General features: G+C 41.0%; 1 protein-coding gene across 1 annotated transcript in view; it reads left to right on the top strand.

Moving 5' to 3' along the window:
- Positions 1 to 16,968, top strand: part of LOC122788868 (kinesin family binding protein) — a 338,092-nt gene that overhangs the window by 84,165 nt on the left and 236,959 nt on the right. The window contains exon 3 of the mRNA XM_044055773.1: positions 5,173 to 5,252. Coding sequence (XP_043911708.1) covers positions 5,173 to 5,252 — 80 coding nt within the window. The remainder of the gene's footprint in view (positions 1 to 5,172; positions 5,253 to 16,968) is intronic.

Here is a 16,968-nt window from a genome sequence, read left to right as displayed (position 1 = left end):
GTTTTAAGCAGAAAATATTTCACACTGTACCACTTAAATAGGCAAGGACAGGAAATCAAAGAATGTGGCTACCCCCACACCTGCAATTACTAACAAATAATAAAATTCAAGCAGCACTAACTGAAGAGCAGAGTCAAAACTTCCAGTTCAGTTAATATTCCTTCCACACAGTTAAAATCAATTTAAATACTGTATTTTTTTGAAAAAAAAGTGCAGATAAAGGTACTTAAATTCTCTTATACGTCCAGTTGAATACAAGTTCTTAGCCGGCCAAAGCTGAGGTTTTTAAGCAGAAAATATTTCACACTGTACCACTTAAATAGGCAAGGACAGGAAATCAAAGAATGTGGCTACCCCCACACCTGCAATTACTAACAAATAATAAAATTCAAGCAGCACTAACTGAAGAGCAGAGTCAAAACTTCCAGTTGAGTTAATATTCCTTCCACACAGTTAAAATCAATTTAAATACTGTATTTTTTGAAAAAAAAGTGCAGATAAAGGTACTTAAATTCTCTTATACGTCCAGTTGAATACAAGTTCTTAGCCGGCCAAAGCTGAGGTTTTTAAGCAGAAAATATTTCACACTGTACCACTTAAATAGGCAAGGACAGGAAATCAAAGAATGTGGCTACCCCACACCTGCAATTACTAACAAATAATAAAATTCAAGCAGCACTAACTGAAGAGCAGAGTCAAAACTTCCAGTTCAGTTAATATTCCTTCCACACAGTTAAAATCAATTTAAATACTGTATTTTTGAAAAAAAAGTGCAGATAAAGGTACTTAAATTCTCTTTTACGTCCAGTTGAATACAAGTTCTTAGCCGGCCAAAGCTGAGGTTTTTAAGCAGAAAATATTTCACACTGTACCATTTAAATAGGCAAGGACAGGAAATCAAAGAATGTGGCTACCCCCACACCTGCAGTTACTAACAAATAATAAAATTCAAGCAGCACTAACTGAAGAGCAGAGTCAAAACTTCCAGTTCAGTTAATATTCCTTCCACACAGTTAAAATCAATTTAAATACTGTATTTTTTTGAAAAAAAGGTGCAGATAAAGGTACTTAAATTCTCTTATACATCCAGTTGAATACAACAAGTTCTTAGCTGGCCAAAGCTGAGGTTGTTAAGCAGAAAATATTTCACACTGTACCACTTAAATAGGCAAGGACAGGAAATCAAAGAATGTGGCTACCCCACACCTGCAGTTACTAACAAATAATAAAATTCAAGCAGCACTAACTGAAGAGCAGAGTCAAAACTTCCAGTTCAGTTAATATTCCTTCCACACAGTTAAAATCAATTTAAATACTGTATTTTTTTGGGGAAAAAAAAGTGCAGATAAAGGTACTTAAATTCTCTTTTACGTCCAGTTGAATACAAGTTCTTAGCCGGCCAAAGCTGAGGTTTTTAAGCAGAAAATATTTCACACTGTACCACTTAAATAGGCAAGGACAGGAAATCAAAGAATGTGGCTACCCCCACACCTGCAATTACTAACAAATAATAAAATTCAAGCAGCACTAACTGAAGAGCAGAGTCAAAACTTCCAGTTCAGTTAATATTCCTTCCACACAGTTAAAATCAATTTAAATACTGTATTTCTTTGAAAAAAAAAGTGCAGATAAAGGTACTTAAATTCTCTTATACGTCCAGTTGAATACAACAAGTTCTTAGCCGGCCAAAGCTGAGGTTTTTAAGCAGAAAATATTTCACACTGTACCACTTAAATAGGCAAGGACAGGAAATCAAAGAATATGGCTACCCCCACACCTGCAATTACTAACAAATAATAAAATTCAAGCAGCACTAACTGAAGAGCAGAGTCAAAACTTCCAGTTCAGTTAATATTCCTTCCACACAGTTAAAATCAATTTAAATACTGTATTTTTTTTTTAAAAAAAGTGCAGATAAAGGTACTTAAATTCTCTTATACGTCCAGTTGAATACAACAAGTTCTTAGCCGGCCAAACTGAGGTTTGCAAGCAGAAAATATTTCGCACTGTACCACTTAAATAGGCAAGGACTGGAAATCAATGTGGCTACCCCCACACCTGCAGTTACTAACAAATAATAAAATTCAAGCAGCACTAACTGAAGAGCAGAGTCAAAACTTCCAGTTCAGTTAATATTCCTTCCACACAGTTAAAATCAATTTAAATACTGTATTTTTTGAAAAAAAAAGTGCAGATAAAGGTACTTAAATTCTCTTATACGTCCAGTTGAATACAACACGTTCTTAGCCGGCCAAAGCTGTTCTCCATGCTAAGGAGAGTTTCGAGTGCGTGCATCTTGAGGTTTAGACTTATGGCGTTGAGTAGCATTACTCTTAGTTTCTTATCCCTTGTGATACCTATGGAGGTGGTTTTGTCTTCTGAGCCTTGCCTAAAAAAGGCAGTATGGGGGTAGCAAGAGCCTTTGCCAATATCCGAAAGCCCAGGGGTGACAGATGCAAGCCGTCCCTAGCGAAGCATCGTGGCTTGTCGAGCATGTCATCCCAGGCTGACGGGCATTGGATCCCCTTTGAATGACACCAATACTTAAGCTAATTGTTGAAATTGATCATCTTGTCTTCATATTGTGGCATCATTCTTGGTGAGCGTAAGATGCTACTCAAGGTCAGGCTCATACCGGCCTGGGCTACATGCTCAGAGAGCTCCTCTGTCTCTCTTCATGTAGTCCAGGGAGGTACGTCTCAGGTCATTCACACCAGCATGGACAATGACTGAGTCATATTTGTACTTGCCTTGGAGTGACCTGAGTGCTTGTGTTATGTGGCGGATCCTAGCGCCCGACAGGCAGCTCACCGTGACCTTCTCCTTATTCAGCCTGATGAGCAAGACATCAGTGTGCCCGACGATAGTCACCTATTACAAGTGTATCAGGTGTGTTGTTTAGCGTTAAGGGCTGTGACTGTTCAGCACACTGGCTTTGTGAGCTCTGTGTTGCACGTGTTTTGTTTTGGGGTAGCGGTTGCTTGGGTGTCTGCTTTGGAGGTCTCTGCTGCTTAGGCAGATTTTTATTTAGAGCCTCCGAGTATGTTTTGGTGTGTTTATGTGTTTGGTTTGCTGTCGTGGTAGGCCTATGTGAGACTGGAATTGTAGTGAGTGTGGTTTCCTTCTCTTCCTGACTGGTTACACCAGTACTGAGTTGAGAGAGCTTAGCCTCCAGTTTGGCTATATGGTTGCATCTCTCACATGTGTTGGAATTTGTTGGGAGGAGGAGAGGGTTGTCTGTGTACATGAGGCAGTTGTAACATTGCCTCAAGATTCCCAGATTCACCAGCTGGACCGGAGAGGAGATTGACAACTGACCTTTGGACATGCTAGAATAGTATTGGGAATTCCTTTATAATTGAAAAAAAGGGCCAATGGGGAACAAGGTACTCAAGCGGAGTTTGTGAGGGTATAGTGCTTTTAATTTTTTAGTGCTGACTTATATAATTGCCTCATTTGGGATGTACCATACCCGACACTGCTACAACTAGAAAGACCCCAAAAGTATCTAACCAAGAGGATCAAGGGACTCAGATGCCCTACGCAGTTAGGCTAAAGAAACTCCAGCTCTACTCGGTTGCTTACCACCTACTCAGAGGCGATCTGTGCCTGACGTATAAAGCCATGTCCAACCCAGAATTAATGGACATGCTCCACCTCAAGAAATCCAAATCCATCAGAACTACACGCTCCAGTGACTTAAACCTCAGCACAGAAATGAATAGAACATGCTGGAGGGACAGATTCCTATCCCAGAGGCTTCCCTCACTCTGGAACAAAATCCCAATCCATGTCAGACAGAGCCCCTCAATGACCCTCTTCAAGAAGAATCTTGACGTTTGGATGGGAGATCGTAAATTTACTCCTGGGATCTCTTCTGTGTCACTGCTGGACAGAGGCACGGTAAACCAACCTTAAATGGGCTATCTTCTGTGACCTACTATACAGAGGCACAGTCAACTAATCTAAGAAGGGTGGCGAAAGCCAAACACACTCTGGCTAGGCTTGTAAATGCCCTAGGGCAGATAGCCTAGTATCAACCTATGAATCTTATTGAATGTACGTTTATGCTTATTTTGAAATTAGGTTGATGTCATTTGGTTTGTCTATGTATTCCAGATCCATTTAAAAGAAAGGAAGAAAGCGGACACAACAGTAAAATGCAGACATTATGGCCCAGTCATATTGATTGACTGTATATGGTTGGGATGGGGGAATGACCAGCTGATAAGAGATGTAGAATATCATCTCTATTTATGATGGTATGAAGAAGCAAGCAAGCAGTCTCCCATCCTTGAGGCATGTCCTTTTTGTGTGCTTGTTCCCTCAGCATTAAAACACATTGTGTATCTGATGGAGACTTGCACCACATTGATGCCACACACACCCACAAGCATGTCAGCAGAGTACTTGTGCATTTTCCCAAGTGCCCACTTTTTGATGCCCTCAGCCTCCACCATTTTTGCTAACTTGTCCATTTGCATAGAGAAACATTTCAAGTATGTTTTAAAACATGCAGATGTGGTAATTTTTTTTTGGTGTCTCAACCTCCATCCATCATTGCACCAGCCCAGTACCTGTTCATGACCCCCACCCCTGGACTTGGTTTTAATGCTGGGGAGAGTCACAGAACAAGATATACGGGGGATTGACACATCTGTGCATCTGTCCGGTGGGGATTAACTTTTTATGGCTTACCCATTTCAGTCCCTCCTCCCCATTGCAGACCCATGGTTTAGCATGGGGGGGGGTTGTGTGCAGTGAGATGCGGAGTGTTTTGCCCCACTTCCACAGCATTGTTTTAAGAAGTGTGTACATAACAGGTCATGCATGGTGATGTGAAACCATCTTCTGACTTTCCGGCTGCCTCACAGTAGCTGGTTTTGTGAATACTTCTGTGGAAAAGCTCTGATTTCTTTTTTCTCCTACACTAGCCTTGGCTGATGGGTTGCATGTTTTTTATATTGTACAGTAATTACTGAAGATAGTCCTTAGAGATCAGTCCATTTTATTCATTTTAATAATAAGTTCTTGAAATGTTTCTGTGCATGTTTGTTAGAGTATAGACCACAATGTTGCTTTGTGACTTGTTAAGAGCTGAGACATACTTGTTATTTGTAGAGGTGCCTTTTATTTCTCAAGTAGAAAAACATTCTCTGTTTGTCATTTTAGGTTGGAAATGCACCACTTCATCCACATGAGCACTTTATGCCACAGGATGAGAGTCTTACAGACCAAGAGAGATCAAAAAGGTAGAGTTTTCTGTGCTTAACTTCAGAACTAGAACAGTGTTGACTTTTGTAATTTGCAAGTAGTTTTGGAAAAAAAAAACATTCAGAGCAGATTGTCTGTTGTATTTATTATTAATTGATTCTTGGCTCCTTGTCACCCTTTTGTATGCAGAATTATATTTTCAGAAGGAAAGCAACATTTTTTTCCTGCTAGACTTTCCTGTTTGCACATTTTCTGAAATTGTAAGCAGTATGCGACATTAACATGATGCCTCTACCCAAAATGCACATCCCAGACTACATCTGGCAGTTTGCACAAAGGACCAAGGCTATGCGCTGTTAACATGCTCCTTTCTGAGCTGTGGGTTTTGATTGCCTCAGTCTGCTGCTTACTGGGCGACACTCATGAAGTCCTTTTAAACTGGATTGTGGATAGAGTCTGAAAAAGTCCTTGTAGATCATGTGTACTCCAGTAAACAAATACAGGTACACAAACTTTGAAATGCCATAAATGTGATCCTCGGAGACCAAGACTGAAAGTGCACAAGCTGGGCAGTGTCTGTACTGTAGCCAAATTTTGTGGTACCTTGTACTACTCCATGGTAGAGTGAGGGTTGGGTGCAGCAGGGAGTAGTGACATTATGGTTAGTTTTAAGTTTCACAGTAGACAGTATGTGATACTTCCTTATTTTGGTTTTATTTTTTAATTGAGGGAATCCCAGTAATTGGTGCTGTGCTTCTGACGGGAGCATTCTTCTAAGCATTGTGGAGACCTTTAGACCTAATAGCGTTCAGTCCAAGCAAGCAAAACAAGCTGTACAGTGATACACAATTCATAGATCATGTTATTAACTCACCACTTTTTATTTCACTGGTTTCATCAGGTTAAATTGGCATACAACTAGATGTTCTTTGTGTTTCACTGTTGCAGTCATCACATTAGGGTTATCTGCTTGTAGTAGCCCTCAGTTGGCCTGATTAACAAAGTCTTGGGTCCTGCGTTGGTTGCTGACTCATCTTCCATGACGGCAGGTAGTCAGGGGTTTAAAGCATGCAGCCGACGCCATTACATCAGTCTTTCTTGCCGTGTGGTGCCCGAAGCAGAAGCAGTTTGCAAGTGCTGGTTGGCCGACTCCTGAAATTTTCGTTTTTGAGTTTCAGAACCGAAGTCTTTAACTAAGCTAAGTACACCGTTGGGGAAACTTTTTCTTGCTCTAAACCGATGTCAGTAAAAGTCAATAATTGTATTTCTTGTGGAAAGCAAATAACTCGTAAAGATTTTCATTCGTACTGCATTCCTTGCTTAGGCCCTGACCACGACGTACCTCGCTGTCAATTTTGTGCCTTATTTAAACAACAAACTATTCGTCGTTGGTTTATTTACGCTTCTAAATATTTTGGTACTCTGTTCAATTATCCAGATATGGCTTCGGTAAGCCACCCGACTGCCGACATTCTGAAAAAATGCAAAGATAAAGACAGAGACAGACCGCATAGGTCCACAGCTGCCGACGGCGCTTCTCCCAAGCTAGTCGCCAGTTCGCCAGTACTCAGTGAGGCACTTTTGCAGCCCCTGATACACACTACTTCAGATTCGCAGGCCTCTACTGAGACCCATTCGGAGTCCAGTATGCCACGAGGTGCTTTAACTGTGGAACCTGCGGATGTCTCTACCTAGGATGGGTCCGGAGCCGCTGTGCAGGCACCGGCTTCTGAGGGTGTATTCAGGCCTACTGACTTGCATATTAAACCAATGCCATCTTCTTCATCAATGCCTAAAACTCGATCCATGCCTAGAAAACTGATGCCCAGACTGCATGGTCAGGCCTCTATGCCTAAAAAACAAATAAGAATGACTGAAGACCTTATTACTTAAATCAGGGGAAGCTACCCTTCCCCCTCTAAGAGACCTAAGACTGAGTTTGCTTATGATTCTTCTGATCAGGATTCTGAAATTTCTGTTTCCTCTGATGACAAGGATTTGCCCTTATCTACCTATGAGGATTCTGATGCAGAGAACTCTATTCCCTCTGCTTCCCCTCCAGAGGATTTCACTTTTGGTGAAAACTTGCATACTCTTAGGGAGCATTTTCGCTGGGAAAGCCAGGAGTACTCTGACTCTAAAAAGAGGCTTAGGGATTTCTTACTCCTGCCCCAACACAGGCCTTTAGTTATCCCCTTTGTACCAGACATTGTTGATGATGCCTTTTCGGAATCTAGCTTGGCCCCTGACTCTTTACCTCCTGCTCCCAGAAAACCTGATAGATATTACAGGGTTCCTGACTCTCGCACGTTCCTCTTTAAAAATTCTACTGCAGATCCTGAGACCATTTCACAGGGACCCAAGGGCATTAAGGCTACTACTGCCAAAAATCCTACCCCTCTGATAGAGATTCCAGGGCACTGGATAAATGAGGGTAAGAAGGTATACACTTCTGCAACCTTGGCCATTAGGGCCTTAAACTGACAGTTTCATATGTTAAAATATCAGCAGCATATTATTGGATTGCTTAAACAGAAAATTATGTTGATTCCTGACTGTGCTGAAAATAAAGATTTACAGGATTTAATGCATTCTGCGGAACAAGTTGGAAAACATACTTTGCAGTGTGGTTTTGATTCACTAGAGGCATCTTGCAGGGCTGCTGTCACTGGGTCTGTACTTAGAAGGCATGCTTGGCTTAAGGAGCAATCTTTGCCAGATCATGTTAAAGCCAAATTGCTGGATGCTCCCTTAAAATAAGACCGCCTGTTTGGCCACAAATTAGAAGTAGTACTTAAAAATATGGAAAAAAAAAACTAAATCTATGCAAACTATTAAAGATTTCCTGCAAGTACAGCCACCCAGATTTAGTAGGCATTGGCCCTCTAAAAATTGGTCCTTTCCTTCCTCTTCCAGGCCTTCTCAGTCCAAACCCAGAATCAGCAGAACACCCAGGCTTCAGTCCCAAGGTACTCACAGGGCTAAGCAGTGGGGGGCTCCCACTTCAATATCAGGGAGTGGTATGACTCCCCCCATGGTAAATTGTCTCAATGACTTAACTTTAAATCTTCCCAGCCCTGCACAACTGACTGTTCGATTAGGGGGAAAGATTGCCCGGCAGGCAAAAAATTGGGAACTCATTACCCAGGACAAATGGGTTTTAAATATAGTTTCCCAAGGATACAGAATCCACTTTCACTCCTCACAAACCCCAAATGGTTGGCCAGACCTTCCCCCAAATCAGTAGGCAGAGGCTCAAAAGCAGATTCTCTCTCTCTTAAGCATCAGGGCTATTCAACCTGTTCCAGAAGAAGAAAGGGGACAAGGTTTCTACTCAACACTTTTCCTGGTGCCCAGAAAAGACAACTCCTGGCATCCTATCCTGGACCTCTCCTAAACACTTTTTTGCTGATCCCAAAATTCAAGATGCTAACTCTTCACCAGCTGCTTCCTATGCTAGGTAAGGATGCCTGGTTGGCAACACTGGATTTAAAGGAAGCCTACCTGCACATCCCAATCAGGGAATCCTGCAGAAGGTACCTATGCTTCAAAGCAGGCTACATGCACTATCAGTTCTGTGCACTGCCCTTTGGATTATCTACTGCGCCCAGGGTATTCACAAAGTGCCTAGCTCCAGTTATTGCATTTTGTAGGCAAAGAAATGTCCAAATATATCCATACTTGGACGATTGTCTAATTCCGGCAGAAAGCCAGGACATACTATTGAATTATCTGGCATTTCTGCAGAAATTGCTAACTTCTCTGGGGTACACCATAAACTAAAAGAAATCACATCTGGTACCCTGCAAACAAATTGTATTCCTGGGAGCAAGCTTGAACACAACTTCCCAGATGGCTTTTCTCATGCCAGAAAAACAAGTTCATTTGACAGCCTACTTCAAACTATTGGCCGCAAAGACCCAGCTATTCTGCAAGGAAAATACTGCAAGCCCTGGGGTTCATGGCTTCCTGTATTCTACTAATTCCATATGCACGACTGCATATGAAGAAACTACAATGGTATTTAAAAAGCCTATGGTGTCAACATTCTCAGAATCTAGAAGCAATGATTCCTATCATTCCTTGTCTACAGATAGAGTTCCTTTGGTGGACAGATGCCTGTCACCAAAACAAGGGACTACCATTCACTCTACCCTCTGCCGCCCAAACCCTAACAACAGATGCATCAGACTATGCATGGGGGGCTCACTTGGCAGGGAAGTGCATTCAGGGCAAATGGAAACCAAGTCAAATGCACCTGCACATCAATCAAAAAGAAATGTTAGCTGTACAGAATGCTCTGACAGCCTTCAAGGACCACATCCTTCCAGAGCAATTAATGGTAAAGACGGACAACACCACTGTTATGTGGTACATATGCAAGCAGGGGGGAACCCACTCATACCGTCTCTGCAGACTAGCCATGGCTCTGTGGAACACAGCCTTGAGCTACCAAGTGCACCTACAGGCTCAGTTCCTGCCAGGAAAGCTAAACACACTGGCAGACGACCTAAGCAGAAATCTCATGGACCCACACGAGTGGATGCTGGAACCAAAGATATTCAGTATGTTGAGAAACAGATGGGGGAGCCCAGATATAGACCCGTTTGCCTCCCCCCAGAACTACCAATTGGAAAAATTCTGCACAAGGACTCCCCACAAACAAGCTTGGAAAGTGGATGGCCCTGTCTTTCACCTGGAAAAACCTATCAGTTTATGCCTTCCCCCTCTGCCTCGCCTCTCCTAGGTACTACTAAAGATCAAACAGGACAAACCAAGGACGATACTGATTGCACCAGACTGGCCACGCCAGCACTGGTACCCCCTTTTGCACAGTGTGTCACTGCTGGCACCTGCCTCAGATCCCTGCCCTGCTGTCCTAGCAGAAGGGCCAGATTCTGCACCCGCAGCTTCAAACCCTGAACCTGGCAGCCTGGCTAATTACCTAATCTCTCCGTTACCTCAGTAAGCAAGTGTTGGATGTCATTGTGGAGGCAAGGAGGCCTAGTACTAGAAAACCCTGTGCTGAAAAATGGAAAAGATTCTGTTCCTGGAATCAAGCTCAGGGGATGGGTAAGCAATACCCAATTTACCTCAGATTCTTCAATACTTAACTGAGATGCTGCACAAGGGCCTTTCCTTCCCTCCATCAAAATTCATGCCTCAGCCACTTCAGCTCATTACAACACAGAACCACCCCTCTTCTCTCATCCACTGCTGAAGCAATTCCTCAGAGGGGGCCAAAAACTTAAGACCACCCAGAAGAGCTCCTACTCCATCCTGGGACCTTAACTTTGTATTGGAAAAAAGTCACTCTACTTCCTTTTGAGCCAGCTGCAAATGCAGAGTTGAAATTCCTTTCTTGGAAAAGAGCCTTCCTTTTAGCCATCACTTCAGCAAGAAGGGTGCCTCAATTACAAGCCCTCATGGCAGTGGAGCCTTTCATCATTTTGCATGCGGACAGGGTGTCCCTCGGGACCAGTCCCTCCTTCATGCCCAAGGTGGTATCCAGTGTGGCCCTTAATCAGTCCATTCATTTGCCAACCTTCTTTTCTAATCCGCAGAACAAAGGGGAGCGAATACTGCACTTCTTAGATGTGCACAGACAACTTAGATTTTATTTGGATAGGACTAAACCTCTCGGGAAATCTGAACAACTGCTGGTTGCATTTGCTGCAGGGGCAGAGGGAAAGGCCATTTCAAAGCAAACCATTTCTAAATGGATAGGCCATTGCATTTATTTCTGCTATAAGCACCATGGAAAATCTACCCCACAGGGGATTAGACCACATTCAGCCAGGGCTGCATCTACCTCTACAGCCTTTCTCAGAGGTGTCCCTACCAGGGACATCCTAGAAGCTGCTACCTGCAGTTCTTTACATACCTTCAGCAAGCATTACCATTTGCCAATTTTCTCTAAATCCAGACCTGGCTTTGCCACTGCAGTCTTGCAGGGCCTTATAGCTGGTCCTAATGCTATCTAATTTCCTTCTCCCATCCTTAGCTTTGGGAATCTACCCAAATGTGATGACTGCAACAGTGAAACACGAAGAACATAGCACAGTTGTGTACACTTACCATAAATGTAGATGTTCGAGTGTATTCACTGTTGCAGTCCTAGTTGCCCTCCCTCCACCCCCTTGACTTCTATTGGCTATACCTCTGTTCTTGCTTTCTATATTTAAAGATTTTTGGTGTATTTGCTGTTTTATTGGAGGTGTAACCGTGTATATATAATTGCTTCCCATTATAGGGGCACCTGACATCTGGGGCAAGAAAAACAGATGTAATGGCGTTGGCTGCATGCTTTATACCCCTGGCTACGTGATGTCATGGAAGATGAGACGGCAACTGATGCAGGACCCAAGACTTTGTTAATCAGGCTGACTGAGGGCTACTGCAAGCAGATAACCCTAATGTGATGACTGCAACAGTGAATACTCTGTAACATCTACATTTATGGTAAGTGTACACAACTGTACTTTTTACACTGCTTCTCAATGACATCTTACTCGGTCAACTCTTGTTTCAAGAGAGTTTTCAAGTGTATGAATACTTTAAATGCTTACTTTAAAATGACAACCTTCACAGTAGAAAAGTAATAATATAATTGTATTGAATTTCACAGAAAACACTGTAAACTGTTTTAATATTATCGATTCCATAGGTGGTCTTTCTGTGGGGGAAAAGATTTGCAGTGGAACTGAACTACATAAGAAGCCAGTGAGATTACAAACACTTTGCATTAACCTTTGTTGGAAAATAAATCAGGATGCAGGTTTGGTTCAGTAGGACTGATATGATGCATCCCAAAGAATAGTAAAAGACATATGTAACAAGACTAGTAAACTAGAGAGCTTCTGGCTGTACAAGCTCATTGGTTAGTGTAAGGTGTTTGTATTATTTCATTTGAAATGCACAAAACACTGACATGTGTGGCATTGTTATCATCCAGTGGCAGAAGGTAGGAAAGGCAACCATTAGAAGAAATGACATACATTTTTGTGGTCTCTGTGGATTCACAAAAGTTATAGCATTCTGTGGTGTAGAATGCATTTTTAAAAGTAGTGTTTTGGAAATTATATAAATCACTTGCTTAATATGAAAAATGTTATCAAGCAAGCAAGATTTGATTGCTTATGGTATTGTTGGAAGCAGTGCAGAAGTTTTCTGTTTTATCTATTTTATCTTGATGAGGCTTTGAACTCCATGGCTCCTGGGGGACTTAAGTACCCTGGCTTAATTCTCTAGATTTATCACAGGTCTACTCACAGTGATGTCATTATATATGGCTATACACATTGTGTCCTACTATAAGCATCTGTAAAAGGGGCTGTGGCGGCTGGTGACTTCAAATAAAGGGGGGGCTGCAGGAGACAGCTGAATGGATGGGGGCCATTGGGAAGGGAGTGTGGCCAACTAGAAAGGGGCAGAACTATGCTCAAAACCATAACAACTTGAACTTTAATTAAATATGTTGCCCTGGGTGCCAAACTGTCATTACGAGAGTCCACTCAAGACAAAGTGAAGTGTAGAAGAAAAAAATATCTCAGTGCATTGGCTACATGACAGCTTACTTAATATCTAGATGGAAACAAAAAGGTTGTGAGGCATGAAAAAATAAACTACTTTTTTAAATACATTACTGGAGTGCCAGTCAAAATCAAGTATAAAAAAAAACAAGCAGCACTTAACTCAAACCACTTCTCCTTGCACTGCAGTTCTAATTATAATTTATATTCAGCTTTATAAAAGTACCAAGTAACATGCTGAAAGTAGCAATCTCTGTGATGCCCCCACTTGTAAAAATCCAAAAACGACCTGCTGCCACCTGACCGCTATCTGCTTCTTTCATGGGGAAAACATGATCAAAGTAAAAAAATTAACAGCAAACAAGAAACAAGCTCAAGATACATTGCTTAAAGGATTACTGCACAGGTTATGGACCACACATGATAGATTGGCATGACTGCAAGTCTCCAGCAAAAGTAATGAACTTCTGAAAATACTGTAATCCTGTCCTTTATTACAAATACTGTCATATGCATTTCAATACCTAAGGCTTATACATTATCTAGTTATGTAAATATTCTCTGCATGGCAACAACAAAAAGGCTTTTTCAATGTTGGTAATTCTTTAATAGTATGCTTATTAAAGCTTACTTGCATCTTACAACCTCAGACAAGCTTAATGATGGTCATTAAAGCATTGCTATTTAAACACAGAGCAACAGGGCACTGTGACAGCATGCATTTTCTGAATAATAAGAACCATAAATAAACCTTATAAAAATATGACGGAAAACCAGAACATTTTGCAAAATCAAGGACAGATGAAAAGCCACTGTCGTACTTGTGTCTACCTTGGATGGGGGAATACTCTGCACACTTACACTGCAGAACTGCTCCTTGCCTTGCTTGTACACATCCAGAGTCACTACTTGGGGTGGAACAAGTATGTCACTATTTGAAATGTCTCTCTCTCTCTGGCTGACTGTGATGGCTCTGACACATTTGTCATACCTCTCAACCTCAGAGCAAGAAATCTAGACAAATCCACATAGCAGTGGGACAAAGGCCCAAAATTAAGGACAGTTTTTAAATACTGCTCTTATAAACTTAGATAATAGAATAGTAGTAAGTCTTGCATTAGTATGGATTTTCTGAAGGGTATGAAATCTGAAACTCAAAAGTCTGTCATCATTTTCTAACTTCAATCTTTAATGATTTGCCACTAATTTGCCGGAAAACCACAATTTTATGAAAAAAGGACCAAAAATGTGATGCAAAAATATAAAATTGCCACACAATACAGCTGGGAAGCTGTCAGAGGGACACTTTTTCAATATTAGTACTGTTAACTTGAACAGCTGTCAAAATAAGAGAATCTACATGCATTTCTGAAATAAAAGTAATCTATAACTCTGATCACTAGAGTTATTTATAATTGTAAACCCTCCACGTTTTCTTCCAAAATTGTTATTTTGCGATGAGATTATTAGGGGGAGAGCAACATTTTGAACCAAAATTGGGGACAGTTGAGAGGTTTGGCTATTCCTAATTCTATAAAGTGATTTATTTGCACGTACCTCTTAATGCAGAAAATCTGAACAAGGCCAAATATATTGGGGGAACATACAAACGGTACTAAAAATTTCTCTTGTATAAACGTAGTTGATAGAATACCATGTCTTGCTTTCGCATGTATTTTTCTGAAGGTTATGAAATCTGAAACTCATTGTCTGTCATTTATTTAGTGACTTAAAAGTACCAAGTAACATGCTGAAAGTAGCAATCTCTGTGATACCCCCACTTGTAAAAATGTTTGGTATCCAAAAAAGATCTGCTGCCTGACAACTATCTACTTGTTTCATGGGGAAAACATGATCAAAGTAAAATAAGCAAAAATCTATTTGTTCTGCAAAAAATCTGTACAGTTGAGAGGTATAGTTTAGCCGGGCCTGTCTGAGTTTGCTGCCCCCCCCCAAAAAAAAAAAAATAATGGTCGAAGGAGCCTCCCCCTGCAGTCATTCCAATGTCCCATTACTTGGCTATTTCGCCCCAGTTACCATAAACACTGTAATGTGCATACTGCTTTACTTCTCTGATGATTTCGATTTAATTTGAAAGTTTTATTTTGCATTTTACAGCATAAACTGTAATAGACGTGCTAAACAAAGCAATGCAGTTTCACAATGAAAATAGACTTGGCATTAAAACTTGGGTCTATATTATGATATTGCACGCTCAAAAGAGCAAATGACAATCGATACCATGTAAGCGAAAGCTTACAACATCGAAACCTCAGAACAGCGATTTTATTCCAAGGGGAAAAAAATCGTTGTTCCGAGAGGAAAAAAAAAACCTGGAAAACATTACATAATGTGGGGGGCTGTGCCCCCCCACCTCCTACTTAAATGTACCAACTCCGAGATTGCACTACACTACTGAAAAGGCAAAGTAGTGAAAATAGCCAAACAAATTCTTTCCCAGGGAAAAAATTTGCTGAAAAGTCGCTTCGCTATTTTGCCTTTTCGCACTTGAAACTTGTATTCATTGAAACAGCATTGAAACCCACATTCAAAGAAAATACATTTTGCCAGTGGCAGATAAAGATTAACTTTGGGCTGTTTTCAAATCATAGGCCCCTTGCACATGAAACGTACATGTGTTCTTTGGGGTCTACTTCCTATGGCCTAAATGTCATTTGACTGAAATTCATTTGACTGAGACCAAAACACTGAAAGTTCAAAAGACTGAAAACTCATTTGACTGAAACTCATAACACTGACACATTAAAAGGTCTATGCCCTTTTCCCCACTGTAGTGCGATCCTGAAGTTTAGTATATATAGGGGGTGTTCGGGGCACAGCCCCCTACATACTTTATACATTTTAAACCATACACATGGAAATTTATAACCGCAATGAATAACTGTGCAGAAAACAATATTTACCTAAACTGTGTGTGGGGGGGGGGCTTTGCCCCCCCCCCCTAACTATATATACTAACTCCAGGATCGCACTACAGTGGGGAAAAGAGCATATACCTTTTACTTTAATGTGTCAATGTTATGAGTTTCAGTCAAATGAGTTTTCAATCTTTTGAACTTTCAGTGTTTTGGTCTCAGTCAAATGAATTTCAGTCAAATGAACTTTAGGTCATAAGAAGTAGACTCGTTCTTTGATGCACCTTCCTGATTGTATTAAATAATATTACTTGTATAATACAGTACAGTTGTTAGAGGGCGTTTTAAATTTATTGTACTGAACATTTTTCCAGTAAACAATGAAACAAAATACATGCACCAATAATGACTGCCCAATTTAGAACATTTCCATCATAAAAGTCTACTCAAACTTCAACAATCCACCAGTATCAGTAAATATGCACAATCTCTGAAGAAGTAAATGTCATCTAAATAATTCCACATTAAAGAGATCTGTAACTAATGAAAAGGCTGCAGCTAGCAAACAACTTTATATTTCATTGTTTCATCTGTGAATAAATGCCTATGTTACATTAAAAATGATAATCTGGTAATATTGCAATAGGATAACAGCTTCATAGTTACTTGGTATCTTCGCCAAAAAGGACTGCAGCACCCTCCCCTTTACAACATAGTATCAACAATGCATCTACATGTTGTGGGAGTAGAATCCACAGTCTTCTGCATCAAAAGCAAGTACACTGCCTGTTGTGCTAGTAACACTGCAAGCAGACTCAGCATAAGCAACACTAAACTTCTCTTCCCTGCAGCTCTTAGCTCTTTGTAAAATCTACTAGACACTCAGCTGTATCTCTCAACTTTGCAGCACAAGAAATCTGGAAAAAGCCAACATTTATTGAGGGGGGGACAAAAGACCAAAAACCAGGGAGATATTTTAAACATTGCTTGTATAATCTTGGAAAGTTGCTAGAATAAAATGCTGTGCTACTACCATACATTTCACTGCCAAGTCTTGAACCCAGGACCCTGTGCAAAACAGTAAGAGCAACATACCACTATGCCAGATCAGCTGTTTTGTGAAAGAGAGGAAGATTGAAACTTAAATGGCTACCATTTAGTGAATTAAGTTCTCACCATAACTGCCAACCTCTTAGCACAAAACACCTGGACAAACCAAGTAATGGGGGGAAATACAGCCCCCCAAACATATTCAGTGAATTCAGTTCTCACCATAGCTCTCGACCTTAGCACAAAAAACCTGGATGAAGCCAGTAATGGGGGAATACAGTCCCAAAGGAGACAGA

The sequence above is a fragment of the Protopterus annectens genome, chromosome 14.part0, assembly GCF_019279795.1.
Source record: "Protopterus annectens isolate FY-2018-M chromosome 14.part0, PAN1.0, whole genome shotgun sequence".
Taxonomy (NCBI): Eukaryota; Metazoa; Chordata; order Ceratodontiformes; family Protopteridae; genus Protopterus; species Protopterus annectens.
The sequence above is the reverse complement of the archived record's forward strand: the minus strand, read 5'-3'. Positions and strand labels throughout refer to the sequence as shown.